The sequence below is a fragment of the Patagioenas fasciata genome, chromosome 1 (genome assembly GCF_037038585.1).
Source record: "Patagioenas fasciata isolate bPatFas1 chromosome 1, bPatFas1.hap1, whole genome shotgun sequence".
Classification (NCBI taxonomy): Eukaryota; Metazoa; Chordata; class Aves; order Columbiformes; family Columbidae; genus Patagioenas; species Patagioenas fasciata.
The window spans coordinates 172977871-173004498 of NC_092520.1; the positions used below are offsets into that span (position 1 = coordinate 172977871).

The 26628-nt window shown below is 44.1% G+C and overlaps 5 protein-coding genes and 1 long non-coding RNA gene across 6 annotated transcripts; 4 read left to right on the forward strand and 2 right to left on the reverse strand.

The window, feature by feature from the left end:
• Window positions 1–272: 272 nt before the first annotated feature.
• WBP11 (WW domain binding protein 11) lies at window positions 273–12534 on the forward strand. Its single transcript, XM_065851697.2, has 12 exons — window positions 273–400; window positions 2032–2146; window positions 2972–3003; window positions 3704–3797; window positions 4184–4380; window positions 5231–5364; window positions 6034–6227; window positions 7113–7295; window positions 7894–7998; window positions 8906–9226; window positions 10612–10794; window positions 11438–12534. The coding sequence occupies exons 2-12, from the start codon at window positions 2083–2085 to the stop codon at window positions 11869–11871; spliced, it is 1941 nt and encodes a 646-aa protein (XP_065707769.1). The 5' UTR covers window positions 273–400; window positions 2032–2082; the 3' UTR covers window positions 11872–12534.
• A 348-nt stretch (window positions 12535–12882) lies between these two features.
• Window positions 12883–20595, reverse strand: LOC139826023 (uncharacterized). The gene is made up of 3 exons (XR_011736132.1): window positions 20409–20595; window positions 15255–15443; window positions 12883–13092 (listed from the first exon to the last, which is right to left on the reverse strand). It is a non-coding gene; the product is annotated as an uncharacterized lncRNA (long non-coding RNA).
• On the forward strand, window positions 17145–18112 carry LOC136100805 (histone H2A). Its single transcript, XM_065836193.2, has one exon. It carries the CDS (start codon window positions 17182–17184, stop codon window positions 17569–17571), a length of 390 nt encoding a protein of 129 aa, XP_065692265.1. The 5' UTR covers window positions 17145–17181; the 3' UTR covers window positions 17572–18112.
• Window positions 19568–20313, forward strand: LOC136100762 (histone H1). Its single transcript, XM_065836101.2, has one exon. The coding sequence runs from the start codon at window positions 19595–19597 to the stop codon at window positions 20249–20251; it is 657 nt and encodes a 218-aa protein (XP_065692173.1). The 5' UTR covers window positions 19568–19594; the 3' UTR covers window positions 20252–20313.
• An 853-nt stretch (window positions 20596–21448) lies between the features above and the next one.
• LOC136103842 (histone H2B 1/2/3/4/6) lies at window positions 21449–21941 on the reverse strand. Its single transcript, XM_065842313.2, has one exon. It carries the CDS (start codon window positions 21879–21881, stop codon window positions 21501–21503), a length of 381 nt encoding a protein of 126 aa, XP_065698385.1. The 5' UTR covers window positions 21882–21941; the 3' UTR covers window positions 21449–21500.
• Window positions 21942–25351: 3410 nt separating this feature from the next.
• LOC136115825 (histone H4) lies at window positions 25352–25766 on the forward strand. The gene has a single exon (XM_065862053.2). It carries the CDS (start codon window positions 25395–25397, stop codon window positions 25704–25706), a length of 312 nt encoding a protein of 103 aa, XP_065718125.1. The 5' UTR covers window positions 25352–25394; the 3' UTR covers window positions 25707–25766.
• The last annotated feature ends 862 nt before the right edge of the window (window positions 25767–26628 follow it).

Consider the following 26628-nt stretch of genomic DNA (forward strand, 5'->3'; position numbering starts at 1 on the left):
AGGCATTCAAAACCCGCCTGGACGCCTTCTTGTGTAACCTCATCTAGATGTTTCTACTCCAGCAGGGGTATTGGACTGGATGATCTTTCGAGGTCCCTTCTAATCCCTAACATTCTGTGATTCTGAGGCTTCTCACACGCCCCTTGTTGCCGGACAGCGGCATCTCGCCAGCAGAGGCCCAACCATAGAGGAGCCTCCGCGCGGGCGAGAAAAGAGGAGGCGGAATCATAGAGTCGGAGCCGGCGCGCTGGAGACTCCACTTCCGGAGCGCCGTTCGGCAGTCGCGCCTTACGGCAGCGCGCCACTCGGTTCAAGATGGCGGCGGGGCCGCGGCGGGGAGCGCGGGGCTCGTAGAGGCCGCTGCGGCGGGAGGAGCCGGGACGGCCCGGCCGGGCGGAGGGTGAGAGCTGCGCGGCGGGACCGGGCTGGGAGGAGAGAAGGAGAGGGCAGTTTGCAGCGCCACCTGTTCTTCTTCCCTCCGCCGAGGGAGGAGGGGAGGCTTTTGGGTGCCTCATGGGAGACTTTTTGCATCGCTCCCCAGTGGCCAAAAAATATCATAAATTTAGATTTTAGTTCCTACCCCCCCCCCCCCCCCTTTCTCCTTCGGTTGTATAATTGAAGCTCTTTGCTTTGTGTCCTGAAAGGATTTGGAATCGAGGTTTCAGGAGTTTACTCTTTTTTCCCCTTAAAATAGTAGAAATCTGGGAAACGCGGGGTGCAAACGTAACTCCTGCCTGTGACTGGTGAGCGTCCCACTTAAGGAAATGATGGTGTCTTGCAAAAGTAAAAAATAAATCGGTGTAATATTATGTTATTCATAATCAGAAATCACGAGATGCTTTTGCAGGCAGCAGGACAGTTGTGAGCATAACCCAGTAGCAAGAGCCGTGGGCAGAGCTCTCTAGTTTTTTACTAGTTAGTGCGTTGAATGTGGTCAGTCATAGAAGCTTGGAACCCTTTCTGTGAGGCCTTGAAGCACTAAATGAGATGCTGTGCTTAAATTTCTTTTTGAGGGGTAGGGGAAGGGATATCATTTAGTGGTTTGAAAGGGGCATTTTCTGTAATTAGGGGAGAAAGATGCACACGATGACTTCCGTGAGTCTGCAGAGAACTTCAGAGTGAACTTGTGAATCCTTTCATTCTGGTTGCAATCTATTTGGATGCAGTGTGGTGACAAGAAATCTATACCCCATCAGCTCCCAAGTTTCAGAGGGTGTTTTAGATTCTGGGATGGAATCCATTGTGTGGTGTGTGTTTATTTTTTTTCTTCCCCCTCCCTACAGCCCCTTATGGTGTTTTGACAGGCAAGTTGGGGCAGAGGTGGAAGGAGATTAGATATACGAGAGAGGCAGTAGCCGTGGCTATAGTTTGGACACTTCGGTAGTCTGTAAGTTGAAGATATATCTAAAGACAGGAAATAATTGTTTCCCAAATAACCTTTTCTTCTCTGGTCATCATAACAGAACTTAAATAACACTGATGGAGGTAGAGAGCCTAAGGATGGGTATAGCAGTGGTCTGTGGGGAGCAGAAGACAACACAGATGCGTGTGCAGAACACTTGCTTATGGGTACAGTGAGTGCAGGGGAAAGAGATCAAGGGCAGCTTAGATGTTTGAGGAGAGGAGGAGATTTGTGGGAAACATTTGAAATAGAGAGGAATAGACAGGTAAAAATTTAAGAGCACTTATGAAAGTAAGTGAAAAGCTAGAACAACTCTGGTAGGCTCAGAAAACAGAATGCGTGTCTCTTCCTCCCCTGTGCCCCTCTGTAGTATAAGCAAAATCTTCTTGTTTTGAATCTTGGGGTGAATAATGAACTAGTTGATTTGTTTAAAGTGGGTACATAGTAAAGCAATAGTAAGTAGGCACTTAAATAGTAGTACTTAGTTAAAGTAGGGTGGTGATGTAGATGTCTGAGGACCATGCAAGTATTTGAGGTTTTTGACGAAGCAAGTTGCTGAGATAGAGAGGAGGAATAAGCATACTCAGGCTGCTCATACATAGGACCTGAAACTGTGTCATGTTTTCCAGGTCTCTCCCTCTTTTTAATTTTTGTTTTGAGGCGGAAGGAAAAAAGTCAAAATGGGGCGGAGATCTACATCATCCACCAAGAGTGGGAAGTTCATGAATCCCACGGATCAGGCCCGTAAGTATCTGTAAAGCTAAGCAGATGGGAATGCGGGTTACAGGGAAGCAGATAAAAGGCATTCGCTGAAGATAAAATCCTCACTTGTGGGGAAACTCAGTTCTGATTCACCTTGAAAAATATTATCTCAGTTTTGGCTGGTGTAAAAACTTCCTGAGAAGGCTGCTTGCTTTCATGCTGCTGCTTCTCTTCAGTATTTACCTCTTGTTTTTTACTGTAGGTACCAGTGTTCAAAGGTCTTTGTACTTAACTGTTGGCTAGACTGCAAGCTGCTGCTTGGGACATTGTTAATCTGTCTGAGGCTGGAATATGAGGAACATGTCAAATTTTGCAAGTGGTCTGGTTAGATGAGGGAATCTTCTAATTGTGTTCTTCCTATTGGTAACATGCCAGATGTTATCAATGCAAAGCAGATAAGGGAAATCCAGACTTCCATTGTGAATATGCTTTATTTCAGATGTGTGTTCAAAGCCTGCATATTTTTAGAATGTACTGTTTGTTGTTAGATCTTTTTCAGCTTCTGTGCAGCAATCCTTCCATGACTGCACACATCAGTATGACTTTTGCTGCCTATTTTTCCTTTCTATATAGAAACACCTCTGCCTCTGAAGATATGAATACTACTGTATCTCCTTTTCTTTCTGTATGTTACACATGAAATAGAAATTATTTCATGCTGTCTTTCACTGGGAAGACAAGTTTAAATGCTACAGTCTTTGTAAACAGTGAACTGCTGAGAAACAGCACTAATCTTGATGAAGGAAAGGTTCTTCATGAATTTGACTGTCTCTTTCAAGGTATTTTCTCTTTCTCTCACCTCTCTAGGAAAGGAAGCTCGGAAGAGGGAGCTGAAGAAGGTAAATAAAGAGACCAGGAATGTTTACTTGGTGTTCCCTGCACTATGTATCATGTTTGTGATTGTAATGAGCCACAGCCAATGAATAGACTACAGATGTTTTGGTTAATATCCTGAGATTCACTTTGGAAAATAACTGTCCAAACAAGTAGTTCAGGAAAACACAGACAGATTTATTTTTTTTTTTTTTTTTTTTTTTTTTTTTTAGCAACCATATCTCATAATCTGGTATTGTCTAACTTGTGACAATTACAGCTTTTTGAAACATTATTCTAAGTACTTGGGAATTAAAAAAAACCCACCCCTGCAAAACAAACAAGCAAGCAAGTACAAAACCGAAACAAACAAGCAAATAAAAAACCCAAACAAACCATAAATAAATGACCCAAAACTCAAATACATTTCAGCATGTTTTGCTATATACCTTTTGTCAGTTGGTTTATCTTGTTGATTTTATGTTTTAATTGGAGTGAACAAATTATGGAAGCATTTGTAAATAGCAAGATAGTGGAATTAAAATTCACAGAAGTCTTAATTACTGTTGCTGCTGCTGCGTGCCATGGTTAATATTTGCGGGGCATTTTGAAGAATGTTTTTTTTCTGCAGACTGAGAATATTGAGAGGGGGTGTATTTGGTACAAAGGTTCTGTCTCTTTCTCCTGTGACGCTTTTCTGACCTCCTTGATCTCTGGTTGTCTTAGAACAAAAAGCAACGAATGATGGTACGAGCAGCTGTATTAAAGATGAAAGATCCAAAGCAGATTATCCGGGACATGGAAAAATTGGATGAGATGGGTAAGCGAGAGTTACCAGGTATTGGACTTTGGCAGTGGTTTATGTAGATGCGTAACACAGTTTTAAGGGATGACTGGGAGACTAAAATAGAGTAACCTTTTGTTTTTCCTATTAGAAGGGGAGATTCTGTGAATAATTGGGGGTTGATTATGATTGATGTGCTATCAAATAGTACTCTTTTTTTTGGTCAAGAAGATGACTGCTATGAAGACTTAGTAGTGTGTGCGATAGTGACTTGGAGTTGAAGGAGGTGATTGTCATAAGGCTGAAGACTTCCTGGAAATAGGGATTGGAAGTTGTCTGCTTTGAAGTTGTTTCATTCCTCACAGTTGTGGACTAGAGTAACTTAAGAATTTTGGGGTTGTTTTTTTGCTGTCTTGGATTAGAATTTAACCCAGTACAGCAGCCACAACTTAATGAAAAAGTACTAAAGGATAAACGCAAAAAGCTCCGTGAAACTTTTGAGCGCATCTTGCGGCTCTATGAGAAGGAGAATCCTGACATCTATAAAGAACTGCGGAAGCTGGAAGTGGAGTACGAGCAGAAGAGATCACAACTCAGCCAGTATTTTGATGCTGTCAAGGTAATGCTTGCTGTAGTTCAGGCTTGTATCTGTAGTAGTGTATACTCTTTGTCTGCGTGTTAGGTTTGACAATTATGAAGGAAGGGAACTTTATAAGACACCCATTATGTGCCCCATACTAAGTACTTATATTAATTTTCATAGTATCTCCACTTATAGCATTTCAGTGAGGACAGCATGGGGGTTGTCAAGTCTGCACTTGTCTCCAATATACTGATTTCATTCAACAAGAAATTACAGGGGAAAGGGAAATCTATGCTGCAGATTGAAACAGAAAACAAATACTGATACTGTCAGAGTAAACTTGTGAGTGTGCAGGTGATATTTCTGTGAATTTCTGCTAAATTTGTTGCTGGAAATAATGAGAATCCTTTGGCATTCCTTTAAAGAGCTTTGTTTGACATTCTTCTCTACCATATTGAAGAACATAATGTTGCCCAAGTGCAAGTATCTGCAAGATATGTCTTTCTTTAGAATATGCACCAGGTTGTGATTTGTGCCTTTTGGATGCTTAAAAAAATACAGGCATACTTGTCTGTAGCCCCTTTGCTTTGGGGACTGGAGGTCTAGAGGGAGATGGAAACCTGACTGGGTTTTGACTGAAATGCTAAAGCCTTTCATGGGTGCACTGTATTTGCTTTGTGTGTTGAAAGCTTTTACTGTTGACTTTTTCCCAAATGTCTCTCATAAAGTGCTGCAAGATAACATGCCCTAAGAACAGACATCTTTGGCAAGTGATGGCAGGTCCTGTGTGTTCTGTACTTTGAAAGGTAATGAGGTTGTGCAGTAGCTTCTGTGGGAGTAATCCATTCTCTCTTTTTCTTTTCTTTGTTTTTTTCTTCTTCCCCAGAATGCTCAGCATGTTGAAGTGGAAAGTATCCCCTTACCAGATATGCCACACGCTCCCTCCAACATCCTCATACAGGACATTCCCCTTCCAGGGGCCCAACCACCTTCTATCCTGAAGAAAACATCAGCCTATGGGTAAGTGGAAGAAGGAACTTGGAGGGGAAGTAAAAAAGGAGCACTCTCACTTGTGGGGAACGAGGGGCAGAAGCAGAGGTGATATTGTCTAGTGGAAACTGGGGATTCTGTGAGTGAATTATACATTCTTTTAATGAAAGCCCTTTTAAATATTTTCTTTATATTACAGGTTTTTCTTTAAATTGCTTTGAGTAATACACTGTCTTCTAGCATTTGTCTTTCTGCATATGAGTAAAACTTAAAGCCCTGCCACTTTGAACAAAAATTCCCCTAAAATTGCCATATATGTTCTTTTGTCTTGCTAGTATATCCAGTTTAAGCTCCTGGTTTCCTTGTTTGTCAAGTTTCTTTTTCTAGTACTAGTTCATTCTATTTCTGAATAGAATGAACTATTTCTGTTTTTAGCAACTTTGTGATTATCTCACTCTGCTTCTGTGGTGGAATTCAGTGTTCAGTTGCCTTCTGAAAAGCTTTCTTTTGTCTGACCTTCAGCAATCATGTCTTTGTATGAGGTTGTAAACTTTTTGGGACAAATCTATATTTTATAAATGTTTGTGTTTCTTTTTAGAAGGCTACTGTATAAGCATCAGTTAGAGAAGGCTACAGAAGTGCATGTTTGCTTTCATTTGTGTTTGCTCCTACATTTCTCATTTCCTTTCTTATTTCCAGACCACCAGTTCGGTCCATGCTTCCTCCTCCTGGGCTTGGTGTTCCACGTTTGCCTCCAGGCAGGAAGCCCCCTGGACCTCCTCCAGGGCCACCCCCACCTCAAGTCCTACAGATGTATGGCCGTAAAGTGGGCTTCACTTTGGAGATGGCTCCTCGAAGACGAGAAGAGGAGATTTCTTACGGTTCTGAAGCAGGTAGGGACTTTCCTGTTACTGTCTCGGGTTTTCCTTGACCTCTCTGTTTTGCTCTGGATAGTACTTTCATGAACATAATGTGCCCTAGACAAGTTGTTCTCTGGCAATACGGGTGTTAATACAACCTGAAGGACTCTTCTTGAGTGATTGTACCTCTGAGGTTATTCTAGTATATTTTGTAATCTGTGCAATTTTGTTATCAGCTGTATTTTAAACGCTGAAACTTCTAATTGCAAATTTCAGATACCTGTTGTTTTGGTTTTTTTTAATGTTGCAGAGGTTGGATATTTTTCCGTGTAGTCTTAACAAGGCTGAAACTCTACATATTATCTCTTAAAAAAACAAAACAAAATTAAAAGAAAAAAAAAAAGGGGAAAAAAACCTTTATCTGAGAAATCTTCCCTTTAAAACAAAACAAAAATCTCAACAAACCAGCAAAAACTAACAAAACAAAAAAACTCCAATCCCCCCAAAATCCAAACCAAGCTTGGGTATGGATTTGGTAGGAGAACCTGGGTCCTCTTTTTTAACACAGTTACTGTATCATCCCCAGAAACCTTTTTGAATTAGTAGTTTTATTGCATACCAGAAAGCACTGATGTATTTCAGTGGTGGGCGATTGCTGAATAGAAGTGAACTAATGAGTTGCAGATAGGATTTACCTTCACTTGTTTGCGGTGCAAATTAACTAGCTGGTTAATAGGAAGTCTTATGAGTAGGCTTTCCAAAACATTCTTTAAGGATATGTGCTAAACAGTAAAGGGTTGGCCACGTGTCCATGCTGTTGCTAGGGGGATCTTTCCAACTGTAGTCATAGAAAATATTCTGCCTTTCACACTAGTATATTTGGAGTTTATGCATTTCCTAATACTTTGTTTCCTGCAGGACAGCGAGGGCACGATGATGATATGTCCAGTACCAGTGAAGATGAGGATATGGATCAAGACAAGCATGACGAGAGTAGTGATGACAGTGACAGCGATAGGTCAGATGCAGACAGTGAAGGCGAGGACTTCCTGCATCGTGATAATGACAAGGAGAGGGAAGGTGGTGAAGAAAAGAAATCCGGTATGATGGGAAGTTATAGTTTGGGGGTTGATTTTTCAAAAGAGAAACACTACTTAACACAGTTCGTGTCTTATCCTGGCTGAGGCAGGGGGAAAGTAAATTGTTTAGCCAGCTAACTGTTCTAACTAACAGCAGAAGAATTTCTGTAAGTAAATGAGTCAGAAGGAATCTATCTAAAAGTGAAGCATCTCTTCAGATGGACCTGTGTTCTTAACAGCTGAGTTAGCTTCATAAGCTTGCAAGCCATTTTTCACCTGAAACATTGAATTGCAAGGTATCCTACAAAAATTAACCCTCAGTGTAAAATATACTCACTCTTCAGTGACTTAAACAGCACTTCTAAGAGAACTGAATTTCATACTGCTAATGCTTTTGGTAAATATTTTCTGTCTTGATTGCTCAGCAGAGACCAATTGATAGACAACACTGGCTTAACAAAACTTCAGATAATCAGTGACATCAATGTGAACTCTTACGTAACGAGCATCATTATCTTTGAATGATACATTATCCATAGCAGGTAGAAGACTTACAGACTGATTTTTATTATTTTCTTCCCACCTCCTGGCCACCCTTGCCTATGCTTTGGTTTCTCCAGGTCATAGTGTACGGTTTGCAGACATGCCTGCTGGGAAGTCACGAAAAAAGAAAAAGAACATGAAAGAGCTGACTCCACTCCAGGCCATGATGTTACGAATGGCAGGTCAGTGAGACAGATATATCAGGTATGCCATTAGGCTTCCAGTTGAAGTTTCTCTGGTGAGCTTACTTTGCACAGTTTTTCTTTGATGGAGTAGATATTTTACTGTCATAATGTAAGGTCTGCTAGGAGTATCAGCTGTGGTTAGGTGTTTGTCGTTTTACCTTTTAAAGTTATTTTCAGTCTAGTAGTGTGTGTGTTTCGCAAAGCGGAGTTGAAGTTTTAGTAGCGTTTTACAAGTTTTTTTTGATGTACTGGGATTTTTTCTTCTGAATTTTATCTTGCTTAACTTTTAAGCAATTGCTCAAATGAAATGTGAACCTCTTAGTGCAGCAAAAGGTGAGATTGTCTTTGGGCTCAGCCTGTAACCTGTAAGAACTAATGCTCCCTAAAAATGTCCTTTTGCAGAAACAAGTTAACCCATAGACTGAATATTTTGGGGTTTTTTGTTTGTTTTAGAAAGACACCTCAGCATCTTTTAGAGGTGCTAGCATTTCTTGGAGATGGGGATTATGTTTATTTTAGGTCTAAATAAAATACGTTTGATTTTAATTAAAAAACAGTTTCCCCCCCCACCCTTCAAATGATCATAGGAAGTTATTTCATGTTCCTTCCCCTCTGCTTTTGCACACCCCTTCCCCCTCTCAAGCTCCCACAAACTGTAGGTCAGGTAGCTGCAATTTGGATTGGGTAGAAGTTTCAGTTCCCACAGGAACACATATCTCTTGGTAACAGAGCTATCCAGAACTGTGACTTTTTTGTGTTTTTAATTTTCTGTTTAATTACAAAATGTGGTCAGTTTTATTTGCTTTGAAGTTTATCTTTCTTTTTCATTTTGTATGCTTAGGTTTATCTGTGATGTTCACAGATATTACCTGTGGACTGATGTTTGTAAGTCTCCATTTTTCAGGTCAGGAAATTCCAGAAGAAGGGAGAGAAGTGGAAGAATATTCAGAAGAAGAGGAGGAGGAGGAAGATGACTCAGAGTCTGAAGAGGCATCACAGCAGCAACAGCAGCAACAACAACAACTCAGTGAGGAAGCTCTTGCAGAGACGGGGTCGTCTACTGCAACCTCCCAGACACAACAGCAGCAACAGTCTTCACAGTCAGTTCCTTCAACTCAGATACAGGCACCTCCTATGCCTGGGCCACCTCCCCTAGGACCACCTCCGGCCCCTCCACTGAGACCCCCAGGCCCACCCACCGGCCTTCCTCCTGGCCCTCCACCAGGTGAATAAGTAGATTTGCTTAGATTTGAAGGATGCGATTATTGGTACTGCAGACTGTTTATCAGTTTGGGAGTTGTGAAGCTAAAGAATGTGTTGCAAATGATGTGCAGGAGCTTAGTGTTGTACTTGCTGAGACCTGTCTGATCTCTTCTGTGGTCAGTCTGTTGTTGCTGCACTGCACTTTTGAGGCATCAGGCTCTGTAGCTGTAGTCAGCCTGATGGCCATTTGGTCATTGGCACTGACCGGCAGCAGTGGGGCCAGTGTTGGAGTATAAAGACTGAGAAGGCCTGGTGCCATATGCCTCTTTAGCATGGTGATGTGTCGTGGTGTGTCGTGTTGTGTATTGGTTGTTTTTTATGTGTTTTTTTTTTTTTCTTCTCGCGTTCTTCCCTTCACACCTTGTCCTGAACAAGACATGCTAAAGAGGTTTGGGAGCCACTGCTGAGATACAGGCTTTGGCTTTTTTTTTAACAAGCTACAGTGCTTCTGCTGTTCTACCACCCGAATGTATTTTAGTCTTGTTAGGGCAGAAAACTATCTTCAGATGAAATAAGTACTAAGTTGAATTTACAACAATATTAGACTGCATGGAGACTATTAGCAATGGGGCCAGTCAATAACTTTTTTTTATGGTGTATGTTGTTTTTGAGGGCAAACACTTGAATTTTTTTTATTTAGAGGAAGACAGCAATTTATTTTCTCTAAATTAGCAGGGTTATCATATAGTTGAACTGGGTAACAGTAACAAGCTGCTTTGTAATTTTAAGAGTGTATAAATCTGTCTCTTTGGTTCTTAATATTGCGAAGGTCAATAGTTGGACTACAGTGAGGAGCGGTATATACTATAATGTATTTTATTCTATATGGGTACATTAACAATGTGATTTTTTTTTTTCCATGGGGAGTGGGGGGAGAGCTAAGTTGTTTCCATTGTCTTCCCCACAGTTTTATTTCTGATTTTCACTCCCTAGAGGGGGAACCTCAAACCTTGAAACAGCTACTTTCAATAGAGCAAAACCACCCTTCAGGCGAGAACGGCAGTCAGATGCCAGAGTGAAAAATTCTTTCACTTGTAGCTGTTTAAATTCTAACCATCTCAGTTCAGTGGCTGTTCTTTGCTATTGTTTAATTACATGGGGAAGATCCCTTTTTACACATGAGAGAAGATACTTGACTATTATGAAGAAACTTTTCTCTGAATCTAAAAACTCCTGCCTATCTTGGAGATTTCTTATTTTTTAGAAGACCTGTTTAGTGCGGTGGCTGGTTAGCATTAGAACAGCTTTCAAATTCCTGTTGAAGATTTTTAGTTTTAGCTGATGGAATAGTTTTGGGTTTTCTTAACTGTGAACTAAATTTCTCATCATTTATGTACGTGCTTTTAGGAGCTCCTCCGTTCCTGAGACCTCCTGGTTTACCAGGACTGCGTGGGCCTTTACCTCGACTTCTGCCACCAGGCCCTCCACCTGGGCGACCACCTGGCCCTCCCCCAGGCCCCCCACCAGGTCTGCCCCCAGGTCCTCCTCCACGTGGGCCTCCTCCTCGCCTGCCCCCTCCTGCCCCACCAGGTAAAGTGTTCTGGTTGCCTCAGTGTCAAGTCTCTCCCTGCTTTATTTTCCCAGTTTTTGCTTGTGGTGACGAAGACAGGAAGTATAAGCGGTTACTAGCTTGTCTTTGTTCCTGTCAGCGTGGCTGTATTGTGCTGTATCTTTTTCTGTGTAATAACAAGTAATTCCATACTACTGTGTGTAGTTTGGCAGCAAGAAATTTGTCCTCAAAGAGGGAATTTTAGATTATGAACTCCTGCTGGACTATTCCTGAATAACCCCAGGGTGCTGTAATGGTGCTCCACTTAATGAGTTGGACATAGGGCCATTTGTTTTTTCTGCTTGACCAAACATTTCTGATGACTGAAATTCCAATGGGATGGATCATCAAGAAACTGTTTTCAGATTATAACTTCAAAATTTGGAAGGGAGCAATACACAGGCACATGTAGCTTTCAAAGTCTGAGGATCAGCAGCATTTTCAACCCACAATTTGGTGCAAGGTTCGAAACTTCTTATTTTTTTTTTCCTCCAAAGACAGTGCTACTGTATCTTGTTGGGTTTGTTTTTCCTTCTTGGCTTTCTGAGCCTGTGCATCTTTTTTATCAAATATTTTAGGGCTCCCAGGTGTGGAGTCAGCTCATGCTTGCTTTTCTTCTCACAGGTATCCCTCCTCCTCGCCCAGGCATGTTACGGCCACCTCTGGTGCCTCCATTAGGACCTGCCCCACCTGGCCTCTTCCCACCAGCTCCTATTCCAAATCCCGGGGTACTGAGTGCCCCACCCAGTTTGATTCAGCGCCCCAAGGCGGATGACACCAGTGCAGCCACCATTGAGAAGAAAGCTACGGCCACGATCAGTGCCAAGCCACAGATCACTAACCCCAAGGCAGAGATCACTCGCTTTGTGCCCACTGCCTTGCGAGTGCGCCGGGAGAATAAAGGGGCTTCTGCTGCCTCCCAGAGAAAACAGGATGATGAGCCTGCTCTCCCATTAACCAAAGCTACCCCTAAGGCTGGATCGTCTGCCCCTATCTCTGTACAGACAAAAGATGACGTGTATGAAGCTTTCATGAAGGAAATGGAAGGTCTCCTGTGACCTGTCATAGTCCTAGTCAGCTTTCCTGCTCCTCTGAACACAGGTCAGACCACCGTGGAGGACAGAGAAGGAAAAGTCCTCCTGCAGGCAATGAAAGAGCTCGCAGAACAGGGAATTGTTCCTTACCCACAGGTTAACTTGCCAGTGTGCTCTGAATAGAGACCACTGCAGATGAGGTTTGGCTCCTTTCAGAGCTAGCATGTCCACTTGTGGAAGGAAGTTAGAGTCGAGAAAGTGACGCTGCTTCCCTGGAGTCCTTCCCCTTCCTTGGAGGGAGGTAATGGTGCTCAGGGGAGGGGGATGTGGGAATGGGGGGTGACTGTGCTCTGCCTGAATCCTTGCACATCTGGAATGCTCTGGTGAGGGTAGTGGAACAGGTTTCTAAGGAGCCAGAAAAGTGTTAGCAGCGTTTCATACACATTTGGTTGTCCAGTTATTTTCTGTACTGTTCTTTTCTGTAAATATTTTATAATCTGGATTTTTAGTTGCAGTGAGATTATCAATCATCTTTCTTCCAGGGTAGTCAGGGAGGTAATTTGTTGCGTATATTGTACACTGGAATTTTGCATCCTGTCCCCTTTATGGTCATCTTAATAGCTTTTCATTGGCAGGGGAAACTTCATTTTGTCTTGTGAAAGACAATAAATGTTCAGTGTATCAAAATACTGGTTTCCTTGTGATTTGTCTAAAACTAGCCTGTGGATGGCAAGGGGGGAGGTTGTTTGGCCTTGAGGGAAGAAACGGGCATTCTGAACCTCAGAAAAGAGAAGCAATAGCTACATTATAAATAATACATTCTTCTAAACTAAAATTCTGCTAAAAATCTGATTTCAAATTCTATAACTTAATGCCTTTAAGGTGCAAATACTTTTGAAACTTTGACATTTCCATCTTAAAAAATACTTATTTTTCTATTTGGGCAGAAGTATTCCTTTAGCTTCATTTGCTATGCTGACAGCCAAATATACCAATAACCCTTACCACATACAAGAAGAAGATATTTATTCTCATTTGAAACAGATTACAAAATCTCCTGGGATCTTGTAGACAAATCAGTTTTAAGACCAGTGAGATCAGTTGTGTTGGTAATGTGTCTCCCAAATGAGCTGCTCCTTCAGAGAGAGAAAAAATATTACAAAAATGCAAAGTTTTGTCTGGAATGCTGAATTTGAGCACAGAGCCTAATACTAGTAGTTAGCTATTTATGTAGGTGTCTTCATCCTGTTAAAAAAAAGGAGGAAAGTGTGAGTTAGTGTTCTAAGTACAATATAGTGTGAAAGATTGAGAAAACCTTTAATTATCCTTGTTGAAGAGCTTCTGGTTTCTTGGTGATTAAGAGTGAATCCTCTAAAAATATATCCATTTCTAAGTGAATATATCCAGACTTGTGGGTTTTTAATTTTTTAATAAAGAAAATTTGTTAAGCTGCTAGACTAGTAGATATCTTGAACAATACCTGTTAGGTGGCTATAAGCATTGCACTTAGCAGAATACTCAATGTTTTGAGGTTGAATCTGTTTTAAGGAGACAGAATTATTAGCTACTGGAACTTACACTTGAAATCTTTCACAGTATTACAGAATATTAGGGGTTGGAAGGAACCTCAAAAGATCATCTAGTCCAATCTGCCTGCCGGAGCAGGGGGATTCTGTTTTCATGAATTCTGGGCATAAATAGGCTTGTACAACAGTTCTTTTCCTGGTTCAGCAGTTGATTGCAGTTGTGTTGGTAGCATCTTAAATACATATATATTTAAGTTATATTTATGGAATATATTCTTTATTTCAGCGTTAAAAAAAATGCATTTTGTTTTTATTCTTTGATAAGTGAAATGTGTGAATAGTGATTTTTTTGGGAGGAATGGGGGTCATTTTGATACCTCTGACCCTCAGTTTAGTAATAGTATTGACCCTCCCAGGAAGTGGCCTGAGGAGAACAACTGTGGTGTGGGATCAGGACCTCTCTCCCATTCAAGGTCATTCAAAGTCAAGAAAATCTCCCTGGCAGCCCTGTGGTTACATTAGTAACCTGCAGGAGTCAGTTGATTCATTCTGTTCCTCCGCTTAAATCTGGACTTTTTTCTTTTTAAGTTTTGTTTTGTGTTTCTTTGGCTGTATTCTCACACAGGGTGGACCACCTTTTCTTCTTTTTGGGACAGAGCAAACACTCACCTGTTGCTGTATCTATTTGTCTTCAGATAGAGGCAAAAGGATTTGAATTTGCTAGGTGTTCAAATGGACATAAAAAGGTAAGTTTCATTCACAAGGAATGTGTATAATAACAGAGAGAGAACTTCCTCACCCTTCCTGGGGCGTAAGAGGGGTTGTAAAGGAGGTAGATAATATCCTACAACTGATAGACCTCTAAAATGGCTTGGGGAAAGGTGTGAGGGTGAGGAAGAGATGTGGGGCTGAGGTGGGGAGAGAATTTCCTGAGCTGGACTCTGAGAGCACAGGGAAGAGCTGGATTTGACAATGCAAATCATCCAGGAGTCACAAGAGGGTGATTTTTCTGGGAAGAGTCCAAGGCCAGGGTGCCTGCTTCCTCTCATGTGGCTCATACACTAGGATTCTCACATTCTGTTGTGGTTTTGTTTTCAGACAAACGTGAGGTTGGGAGCTATATGACTATCTGGGACTGTATGTGTAGAAACTGGCTGTGCTTGGGGCTGATATTTCATCTGATTGAGTACAACTATGGTTTGTCTTCAGCTAAATTAATATGGGTGATATTTTTCCTTCCTTGCCTTTGACACAGTTCTAGGATGTAAGTTCTTCCTGTCACTTTGATAAAAGCAATGGGATCTGTGGATGCTCTGACTTCAACCCATGCACTTGGTTAATCACCTAGTTCTTCACAAACTACATGAAGGACGAGCCATGGCAGAAACATCAAATCCAGCTTTGAGGATTGCTGACCATCATTTATCTCTCAGCATCAGAAACTATTGTAAAGCAATTTGACTGCTAAACTGACAATGCATGCATCAGCTAGATTTTTTTTTTCCGTTTATTCATGTTTTATCTTCGGCCTCTGGTAATGACTCTGAGTGGAATCCTTAAAAAAGAGCAGATCAGTAAAACTTACTTTGGCTGAACACCCATCAAATTACGTAAGGTTTTGTGCATAAACTTCTATGAAGATAAAATAGGAAAATCCTCTGCTGTGTCTCAGTACCCAGTCAAAAAGGGATTAAATAAGAAAGTGTGTCAAATAGATACATGTGTATACATCACACCATTTATTGAAGGAGAGTTGTATCAACGCTTAGTATTTAAATAGAAATTGCCTTATTAAAAAGGAGAAAAGAACACTATAGATAGCTTCTGGCATATTCAAGAACAGTATTTCAACAGAGCCCATGGAAACAATTATGTACTTACCTTATGATGGCACTGGTCATGAACACAGTCCTATAATGCCATCTTCTCTACAACTCCAGATGTTCCCAGGTTTGGACAATCGGTAACATAAACCCAGGCCCATTTGTTCTCATATTGTGGTCATACAGATACTTGGGATTCTTCTCTGTAGCACCACTTCCATCTTGTGGTCTTGTTTTTCATCTGTGGCTGAGTGTTCACAGGAGAAGAAATGATCACGGGGAGGCAAGAGGCTGAGAAAGAACTGAGGCATAGATAAGTAGTGTGATTTACCCTATGTGTCAGTGAAATTTAGTGATGGCACAAACATAGAAAGGCAGAATGATTCAGAGATTAATTTTGGATAATCCACTGAATCTCACCACTAAGGAAAGATACTTTCTAAAGGTTACTGAACCTTCAGAACAGGGACCTTATCTTGGTTGCCCAGACATGAACAAGTTGTGGTTGTACTTTCTATGTGCTATGGAGATTTTTTTTTAATTTGTCCTTGTTTGTAATCCTTCTGCCACGACTGGCATACTCAGAACAGTTTAGATCAGAATTCCTACTAGTTTACCCTCTGGAAAGAAGGATGAAGTTCTCTGAATTTAGATGAAATGTCTTCTTTTGGGGTGTTTTGTTGTTTTGTTTGGGATGTTTTGGTAGGTTATCATGGATGGCCTCGTGAGTCATGGCTTTGTCTTTTCCTGAAATACGACAATGTTAGTATCCAAGATAAGCAGTGGAGTCTGGTGCCTACACTACTCACTTCACTATAATTTTATTATAACCCTGTCATAGGATCTGGGGTGCATCCATAAGAGCCACAAGTCAGAGCACAAAGCATCAAGGAATAAAGATGGGGGAAAATCATGCAGAACTAGAATTTATGGAAATAAGAGCAAAAGTCAGAATTGTGGGGAAAATAGAGGAAGAGCCTTCTGTAAAACATGAGGGTAGCAGAAGGATGTAGCTAATGCCAGGGTGCAGGCTCTTTCAATAATTTAAACAGAAATAGTGTCTGCCTTTGCTAGAAATGCATAGAAGAAAGTGAAAAAGATGTCACGAAATAAAGAGAAACCACAGATAATTAGAACAAAGGAAGAAAAATTACCAAGAATCTCTCTGTAAGATGGACCCAGATAATTCCAAACATCCTGACTCTTAATAAAGTCAAATCAGCTTATCAGTACAGTAAGTCTCTAATTTGAATAGAAGCACCAAAGGCTGATTTCTAATGCTCTGCAGAACAGCCTTGCAAATCATACCATGTTAGTTCGAGTAGCATTTGAGTGATTATTCTCCAGAATCAGAAAAATTTCCCATGTTACACGTTCCTGTCTGATTTCTACACGCATTGGGTTGCAGATATTCTTACCAAAGCTAATGTTTCTACTCTCTAATGTATTTTTTAAAGTAATCTCGTAGTAGAGTTTTTGAAGTTCTAAATGCAGGGTGATTCTAAAACGACAGCGATGGTACAAGCAGAGGTTCCCCCCTTGTCCCTGGCAGGCAGCTGCGCGCGTCTGCTCCCCTCAGGCAGGCGGGGACACGTTTCCCTACCACATGCCCTCTGGAGCACGGACCGGGGGGCAGCGGCGGAGGGGTTGCTCGGCCGAAGCGAGCACGGACCAGAGCCGAAGGGAGAGGTTGGACCCCGCCCAGAGATGGTCGCTGCCCCCGCGCCGGGAGCGCCCAGCCCGTCCCTTTCCTCCCCCGCGGCCGGCAGGCGGGGCGGAGGGGCGGGGAGGGCCAGAAGCCTGCTCTCCCATTGGGTGGATTTGGATCCGCAGCGCTATTGGCTGGAGCGAGCGAGAGCGTGCTACAACCAATCAAAAAGCAGACCGGGGCGCGCGGGGAAGCTATAAAAGGGACAGGGCGCGGGGCGCGGTGACGCGTGGTCCACGTCAGTTTAAGCGGCGGTAACGGAAGAGCGTTCATAGTGATGTCCGGCCGCGGGAAGCAGGGCGGGAAGGCGCGGGCCAAGGCCAAGTCGCGCTCGTCGCGGGCCGGGCTGCAGTTCCCCGTGGGCCGCGTGCACCGGCTGCTGCGCAAGGGCAACTACGCGGAGCGGGTGGGCGCCGGCGCCCCGGTGTACCTGGCGGCCGTGCTGGAGTACCTGACGGCCGAGATCCTGGAGCTGGCGGGCAACGCGGCCCGCGACAACAAGAAGACGCGCATCATCCCCCGCCACCTGCAGCTGGCCATCCGCAACGACGAGGAGCTCAACAAGCTGCTGGGCAAGGTGACCATCGCGCAGGGCGGGGTGCTGCCCAACATCCAGGCCGTGCTGCTGCCCAAGAAGACTGATAGTCACAAGGCAAAAAGCAAGTAAAACGTGGGGAGTATTTTTCTCTAGAAAGTAACCCAAAGGCTCTTTTTAGAGCCACCCACTTGATCATAAAAGGAGCTGTAGATCATAAGAAAACACAAGCAAAACTGACCAAAGCACACTGAGAACGTATAAAATAAAAATTCACAGAAACTCCCCAAATCCAAAACTATTGTCTTTGCTGTTGTAATGGCTATGTATTTAATATAAATAAAAAACACTGCAAAATAAGCGTAATTGCTGGTAAGTAGATAATAAAAATCAGGTTTAAGTGAAGGAAATAATTCTGCTCTGGTAGGGGTCAGAATAGCCCCCACAGACCTCTTCCAGCATTGGCTTAGCTCTGTGTGAAGCTGAGGTAACTCACTGATCTCTTTAAAAGCAACTGTTCCCTGCTCTGAACCATTTGACCTTCAGACTTTGTTCTTTTTTCATAACAATAGGCATTCTGAATGGTTGATTAATTTTTAATACATTTTCTTTTCATGGCTTTGAGCTGCTGTGCCCATTTTCTGCCTGAAAGTGAATTAGTTTGAGAGGAACTGGTCCCCACTGAGGCAAATTAAAGGCCAGTTGCCAGTTCTGATTTTACCTTAGATATAGTGCTGTAAATTACTGTAAAGAAGGTGAAGTAGAAACACACAAAGAAATGTTATAGTTCAATAAACACATTTTAATAATTATCCATTTGAAAACAAAGTATTTGAATTGTAAGATTGTACAAAATCTCTATCACTGCCAGTTACAATAGCAAGCGGTAACAGTTCACAGGCTGTCGGTAAAACAAAAGGTTGTGGGCAATAGTGAAAAATATGAGAGAATACATATCTTAGCTCTCTGTACTCATAAAAGTAAAATGTGTTTATTTTTAACTTGTTTAACTGTGGCACTTTCAAAGTGCAGATGAACACTTTTCCCCCCTTGCTAGCAGCCGGCCATTTTAGAGTAATAGATGTATCAGCTGGATATTTAATTTTTAATATTACTTCAAATCAGTCGCTGGAGAGTAAAAAATAAAAGAAAAAAGAATATTTTACATTCTGCTGTGAAAGGGGAGTCCTAACTGATAACTTGAGAAAGTTTTATTGTGTCAAGTATGGAAAAGCCTCTGCAGCAATGTCTCCTCAGATGACTCAGATTTTCACCAATCAAACTGTATCAAAATAAAAACACGGCTGGTTTACAAAGCAAAAGGGCATCGATTATAACTGTTCACAAAAAATGTCCATGATAACTTCTTAAGCCACCTAATTTATTATGAAAATAAATATTTCTGTAGCAGAGCACTAGGGAACCATGTCTGTATTGTGCACAGGGAGCAACACAGTACAAGGTGCTACCCTGTAAAAAGTCATCTTCTTCTGGGGCACAAACAGCCCTTCACAGGATTTTAATCTGCTTCTTGCCTTGTTGCATAATGCACTAATTTAATTTATTTTAATTATTTTGAAAGAGGTAAAGGACTTTGGACAAAGAAGCTAATTTCTAATCCATATTCAGTGCTCAAGATGAGCCTGTGTTACTTCCTCCTCTTTGAAATCAATTTGCGATTAAAGTATCGATTCAAATCCCTGATTTTCAGTGCAGATTAAGAGAAGACCCTTTAAAGAATAATAATTAATTACTTTTGGGATTTAGTTGCCTACGTCGCGGATTTTATTTAGAAGGAAAAACAAAAGTTTCTGTCTCCCGAGGTCTGTCCAGGTCCAGGACTCATGGTTTATCGCCTCTTTTTTAACTCACCCTTTGCATCTTCGAAGGGAAACTTTGCCGAGGGGAACAACAGTCTTTCCTTTCCACGTCGCTGCGAACTGGGGGTGAGTTAGTGGCAGGAATTCTGATAAAAAACGGCTTTTTTCACCCCTAAGAAACACAAAATGAACGGGCAGAAGGGACCTTTCTGCCGTGCAGCGGGGCGGGCGCTGCAACGCACCAATCACCGCGCGGCTCCTCTCTATAAATACGAGGCCGCTGACTTGCTCCAGGCCCAGTGGTTTTCCCTGATTCGTGGACGACGCCTGACACTATGTCGGAGACCGCGCCTGTTGCCGCTCCCGCTGTCTCTGCTCCCGGCGCCAAGGCCGCCGCCAAGAAGCCGAAGAAAGCGGCGAGCGGCTCTAAAGCCCGCAAGCCCGCGGGCCCCAGCGTCACCGAGCTGATCACCAAGGCCGTGTCCGCCTCCAAGGAGCGCAAGGGGCTCTCGCTCGCCGCGCTCAAGAAGGCGTTGGCCGCCGGCGGCTACGATGTGGAGAAGAACAACAGCCGTATCAAGCTGGGGCTCAAGAGTCTGGTCAGCAAGGGCACTCTGGTGCAGACCAAGGGCACCGGTGCTTCCGGGTCTTTCAAACTGAACAAGAAGCCTGGCGAGACGAAAGAGAAGGTAACAAAAAAGAAGCCGGCAGCCAAGGCCAAGAAGCCAGCGGCAAAGAAGCCTGCCAGCGCGGCCAAGAAGCCCAAGAAGGCGGCGGCAGTGAAGAAGAGCCCTAAGAAAGCCAAGAAGCCGGCGGCTACCGCGGCCAAGAAAGCCGCCAAAAGCCCTAAAAAGGCTGCCAAGGCTGGTCGACCCAAGAAAGCAGTGAAGAGCCCAGCCAAAGCAAAGGCGGTGAAGCCCAAAGCAGCCAAGCCCAAGGCAGCCAAGCCCAAAGCAGCAAAGGCGAAGAAGGCAGCGCCTAAAAAGAAGTAAAAGGACTGGGAAACTAGTTTGCTCATTTAAATAAACCCAAAGGCTCTTTTAAGAGCCACCCACTTAATCTTAAAAAGAGCTGAAACACTGGGGTAGCTGCAACAGCACAGTGTTTTTGAAAAGGGGTTTGATAGTAACGCATGCGAAAGAAAGTTACCGGTTTTAGCGTGCGCGTTCAGTCTGCAAGGGGAATGCCGGAATCTTTAAAGAGGAATCGTGTTCCTATCGTGCCGTGGGGAAGCGCTGCGAGAGCAGCGGCGCTTTCCCCGCCCCCTCTTAATTGACGGGCGCAGCCGAGAGCGGCAGCGCCGGTCCCGTAGCACAGCGAATACCCCTTGGCTGCGGTGCCTGGGGGGGGCGGTTTAAAAGTGCCGCGCTGGGTTGGGATTGGCCGGTTTTGCCCGCCAGGCCCCGCCCCTCAGAGCGCTGACCCCACCCCGCATCCCCCACCCGCGGCTGTTCCTGGTGCCGTCCCCCGTAGCTGGAGGGAGCGCCGCTCGCTCCGGGGTTGGCGTAGCGGGGGCGAAGGGGTATTCCGTGGCTCTGCTTCTGCCCGGCAGGGCAGAGATGTGGCTCTTCCCTCCAGTACTCCCAGCCCCCGCGTACCTTGCACATCACCAGCCGCCCCCACCTTCACACCCATCCTTGCGCAGACTTTAGACATGGGTGTTTTAAAAAGGGAAACCCTTTGTATAGAAAACGTTTCCCTGTTGTCCTAATTAGTAGGCAGCTATTTCACTGAAAAGTGTGTCGGAGGTTGGGGAGGGCACACTGGAACGCACGGGAAAAGGAAAAACTAAGTCACCAACGCTTAGAAAACTTGCGTTAGCAACTTTCATAGTGTTTAGTTACTGAAAGTTTTTATTTTATATGTATAATGCACAGAAAAATAATTCTTACTAGCAGTTGTGATTTTCTACCAAACTTCGAGGTATTAAAAAACCCTTGAAAAATAAAATTACAGAACGTAGACAAAAAGAACACCTACCTTCACCTGCAGAACTAAAATTCTGTGAGCGGAGAACTGGTAAAATACTAAGGTGCTGCTGCTCCTTTTTTGCCAGTTTTTGACTTCTAAACTTCCAAGTATTAACTATCTAGCACCAGCTATTTAGTGAAAACCTTTCACGTTTAAAAGAACAGACTATTTACATACCTCTCCCAACACAGAATAACTCAGCCCTTCTACTTGAAATATTTGGTGGCTCTTAAAAGAGCCTTTGGATTAAAACTGACGATCCGGGACGCTCTACTTGGAGCTGGTGTACTTGGTAACAGCCTTGGTGCCCTCGGAGACGGCGTGCTTGGCCAGCTCGCCGGGCAGCAGGAGCCGCACGGCCGTCTGGATCTCCCGCGACGTGATGGTGGAGCGCTTGTTGTAGTGCGCCAGGCGCGAGGCCTCGCCGGCGATGCGCTCGAAGATGTCATTGACGAACGAGTTCATGATGCCCATGGCCTTGGACGAGATGCCCGTGTCGGGGTGCACCTGCTTCAGCACCTTGTACACGTAGATGGAGTAGCTCTCCTTGCGGCTCTTCTTGCGCTTCTTGTCGCCCTTCTTCTGCGTCTTGGTGACAGCCTTCTTGGAGCCCTTCTTAGGCGCGGGGGCAGACTTGGCCGGCTCAGGCATGGCGAAACCTCTCACGTTGCTGTAAAGCACCGGAGTGCCCACCAGTGCGATTACTGCTCTATTTATAGGGGCCTTATGCAAATCTCTGGCCTCAGCTATCAGCGCTTCTATTGGATAACAGGACCAGTGACGTTACATATCGTACCGACGGCTTTGTAATTGGACCTTTTCAAATCCCACGCTAGTATTGGTTAAAAACTCGAATCCTACAAGCCAATCACAACAAGCTGTTTCAATCTCACAGTTCGGCGGCGAAGCTCGTCCTCTGCTGTCTAGCGTCGCCCCGCCCCGGGGTCACCCCGGAGCACCAGGGCTCGGGTGGCTCCTGAAGCTGCCTGCTCGGGCGGATCTGTAAGTACAAAGAGTAGTTATGGGCGGCTTCTTCAGGAAAAACAAACAAACAAACAAAATTCAAAACAAACCCCAAACAGAACCTACAAAAAACCAGAGAAAATCCAAAGCTATTTTGGTAATTTTTTTTTTTAATTACTATTATTTTCTTCAAGAGGACACATACCTGCATATTGTATATAATAGCCTACATTTGTAACAACCACAAGTTAAATGTAGAAGAGAAAAAATAGAACCAGGAAATACGTTGAGGCTCTGGAATACTAAACTTTGTTGATTGTGTTTTAAATAAATTCATCTGGCCCACAGAATGTGGTATGTTTTTCAGGACTTTAAATGAGATGGAAGTTCTGGTTTAATTTATAAGCAGCAAGAAAGTGGATGTCTTTTGGGAAGTAATAGAAATATTGGATTAACATAAGTAAAAACCAAGATATTCCTGATAATGAAACAAATAATGGGTTTAAAATTGAATTTTGAGTTTATTGTGAATCAGAAGTTCTGGCTGTTTTCTTGTTAACCTGATATAATTGTGCAAGAGGAAAATACAATTGTTTAAACAGACGAAAATGATTTTATAGTATTAGGAATTCTGATGTGCTAATATATTTTACTTAATAGAGGAAGTGCTGTTTAATATAGTACTAGCCTGTATGTTTAGAAAAAGGGTAATATTTTATTTTTAAATCACAATGCTGTGTGGCAACATAAATTACAATTATGTATTTGTTCATAAGTAAATTGGAATGCTATAATCCACTTTTAAAGGGATCGAGTTAATTTGTGGTTGAATGAAGCTAGGACTATATAATGCAGTATCATATAGGCAGTACTGTAATGATGCTATTTGCTTTTGGAACTCTTAAGGGCTATTCAGAGTCTAGACTTCCTTGATATCAGAGCAAAAGGATATCATGGGCCTATACAGGAAATGTATCTGGCATATGTAAATGTAGTTTAATGTTGGTGAGACTGCTCAAATCACAAGAAACTAATTATTCAAGTACATTTCTAAGGACAGTGACAGAGATTCAAGATACTGGTGCTAGGAATAGAAAGACCTGTCACCTTACCAAGCTGGTTTTGCTTCTGCTTTTTCACCTTTGCTGGGAAGAATTCTGGATTCACCAAGATTTCCAGCCTACATCCAAAATAGTGCTGTCTGAAGAAAGGGAGGCAGATGAGGAAAGAGTGGGACCTTTCTCCTTCCTGGTGAGTGACAGTTGCTCCTAAATGCTTCTGCTGTGCTTAACACCCAAACTGGAGAGACAAAACCAGCCACCTGTGTTGAGGAGAGCAGCTTCATGCTGCCTCTGTGATGCTGCAACTCCAGTTTCATGTGCCTCCACCCCACATCCCTGTTCCCTCTTATCAAGAAGAGAGATGGGTGGATGCTTATTCATCTACGTTTGCTCTGTCTCCCCCACAAGTGCCTTTAGCAGCATGATCATCTTGGAGAAAACCTGATAAGGCAGGAGGGAGCTGCACATGCCTTTTCAAGAAAAGAAAGGTAGCTCTCTCTTTTTCAGCAAAGCAAGAAGAGAAGCCAAAGTGGCCGATCCCTAAAGATTTAACTCCTCACATACACTGTGAACTCGGTGACTTTCTTTTGGCATAAACATTACCTGGAAAAGCAGTTCACTGAGAAAACCTCTGCTGGGTAACAGGAGTTGTCTTGTGAACATCTGTAAAAGTCCATGACTTGACAAGCTACTCAGGGACAATGTGGCATAGGATCTCCAGTTCTGTCTCTACAATAGCAATTGAAGACTGCCACTTTTGCTGCACTGATCTGAAAGAGAAAATGTAGAATAATACAGGGCAAGCTCAGAAGTGTAAAGTCCATAGATTCAGAAAACAGACACATTAAAAAAACCCAAAACTCAAACACAACACCCAGCTTCTGCATATAGGCCCTCCTGTATGTTAATCCTTTTAAATCTATTGAACAACTCTAACAAAAATGATAGTTGATCCAGGTCCTAGAGATTCTCAGTTCCAAAAAAACTGTTAAGATAAGCTATGGAGTAGAAAGACACCCAAGTTAAAGCCTCCATTGGGGAAAGTTGGCTAGGGTGAACTGAACATCTACTGCTTCGTTTAAGCCTTCCAGCTAAAAAAAAAAAAAAAGTTAAACAAAACACCAAAACCCTCTAAAAAACAACAGCTGAATAATAACTGAAGGTCAGTGGGTGCTTGTGTAGTGTGATTGTGCATGCTGCTCTTTCACAGAGGAAGTTGCCATGTGCTTTCCAAAGTAACATTTCTGCACTTGAGATGTCTAAAGTTGATTAAGACTATGCAACTCATAAAATGATGTGCCCTTCCCTGTGAATGTAGCTGTAAAACTACAAGTCAGAAAAATACTATGTTTCATGTTCGAAAAGTGAAACAATGTTGAAAAAAACAAACAGGAAAAGGAATACTTTGAGGCACTTTGTATCAACAAAGATTGAGACATGAAAATGAACAGACACATACCAAATGATTTAAAGCAGACAAAAAAGGTTGAATTTTATTCAGGAATGTATTAAAAGATGGACAACCTTCTTTTAAAAAAAGAATCACACCCAAAGAAAAAAATTTAAAAAAAGAAAAAAGTAGATTAATAACGTTACACATCTCTCGGTATAAAAGGGTGGGTTTACTCAAGCACCGAGACCAGAACGTCCGTGCTCCCCTCACCCCCCCACCGGGCCCTTTGTTGGAGCGCAGCGAAATGGCGGTGGCGGAGCGCGGGCGGGAAGGGGCGCTCCCGGCCCCGCCGCCCCCATTGGCTGGATTTTGCTGCAGACCCGCGACCGGCGGGGCCCGGCTGCGACACTGGCACCGAGCGACGCAACGACGGGACCGGGAAGCCGGGCCGAGCGCGACGGGAAGGAGGCCCTCCGCCCAGGGCTTTGCTCCCGCGATGCCCAGGGCGAGCCGGCGGGGGAAGACGGGGTGTCCCGGCGCAGTGGTGAGCACGGTGCCGCCCACCGCCGCTGCCTGTCGGAGGCGATGGCGCGAACGTCCCCGGCCGCAGGGGGAAGGGCGCGGAGATGAGCCCGCCCGTGCCCTACCCCGCCGCAGTCCTCAACCAGGTCGGACCACTGGCAATATAGAGAGGTGCTGGCGCATATTTGCGGCAGACGCGGCTTAGGGTCGATTGAGTGTGTAACGATGTCTGGTAGAGGCAAAGGCGGAAAGGGGCTCGGCAAGGGGGGCGCCAAGCGCCACCGCAAGGTGCTGCGCGATAACATCCAGGGCATCACCAAGCCGGCCATCCGCCGCCTGGCCCGGCGCGGCGGCGTCAAGCGCATCTCGGGGCTCATCTACGAGGAGACTCGCGGAGTGCTGAAGGTGTTCCTGGAGAACGTGATCCGCGACGCTGTCACCTACACCGAGCACGCCAAGAGGAAGACGGTGACAGCCATGGACGTGGTTTATGCCCTTAAGCGCCAGGGACGCACTCTCTACGGCTTCGGCGGCTAAACTTAGTTGTTGGGATAGCTTACATTCTTATAACACAAAGGCTCTTTTAAGAGCCACCCACACCTACAAAAAAGAGCCGTAATCGCTGTTCGTTGATGTTGCGATAAAAGGTTGGGGGCTGGAGGCTGGGCTTTACGCTCGTATCTATCGGCTGTAGGAAGTGCTGCCCACGGTCTGTCTTGGTACCCTCCCAGCTTCAAGCAACAGGCGAGTTTGAAAACGGGTGGTGGAGGATGTCTCGATTGCTCTCCGGAAAAAAAATATTCGGGGAACAGCGGTTTTGCTTGACTGTTGGGCTTCCGGGCACGAGGGAGGAAAAAAAAAACAGTAGGGTCTGAAACAAAATGATTTTTGTTTTCATCCATCTTCCTCTTCCCCTCCCCATCCCCTTCGCTCCCTCACTCCGGTCTCTATCGAAACGAGAATGGAAGGGACAAGCAGGCGAAAAAAACACAACAGGATACCGGGGGAAAGTGCTACAGCGAGAGCTGCTGCGCGACCGCCGGCTTTAGAGCAGCGGCCTCACACGCGAAGCTCATGAAATGGCGGCGCTCTCAGCTCTGCCAGTCGGGGAGTGGGGCGGGACGGAGCGGGAAGGCGCACGGAGAAGCACCAGCTTAAGAGCACCCGTAGCACCTCAGGGAGTGAAGAGAGAAAAGACCGCCAGCCCTGTCCGAAAACGCTTTCCTCTTACTCCACTTCTTCCGGCTGAAGGGATGCTGCTTGTCTAAGCACCGCTCCCTACCCCGCGGCAGCTCCAAACGGGGAACCTCAGTCAGAATCGCCAACACACGCGGGTCCAGGAAAGGGGCGTATCCCACGTTCCCTGCGCCCCCAACCTCCCCGTTATCCCAGAATCAGCACTGCCGCCAGCTCGGGAAAGAGCACTCAGCACGGACTACCTATACCTCATCAGAAAAAC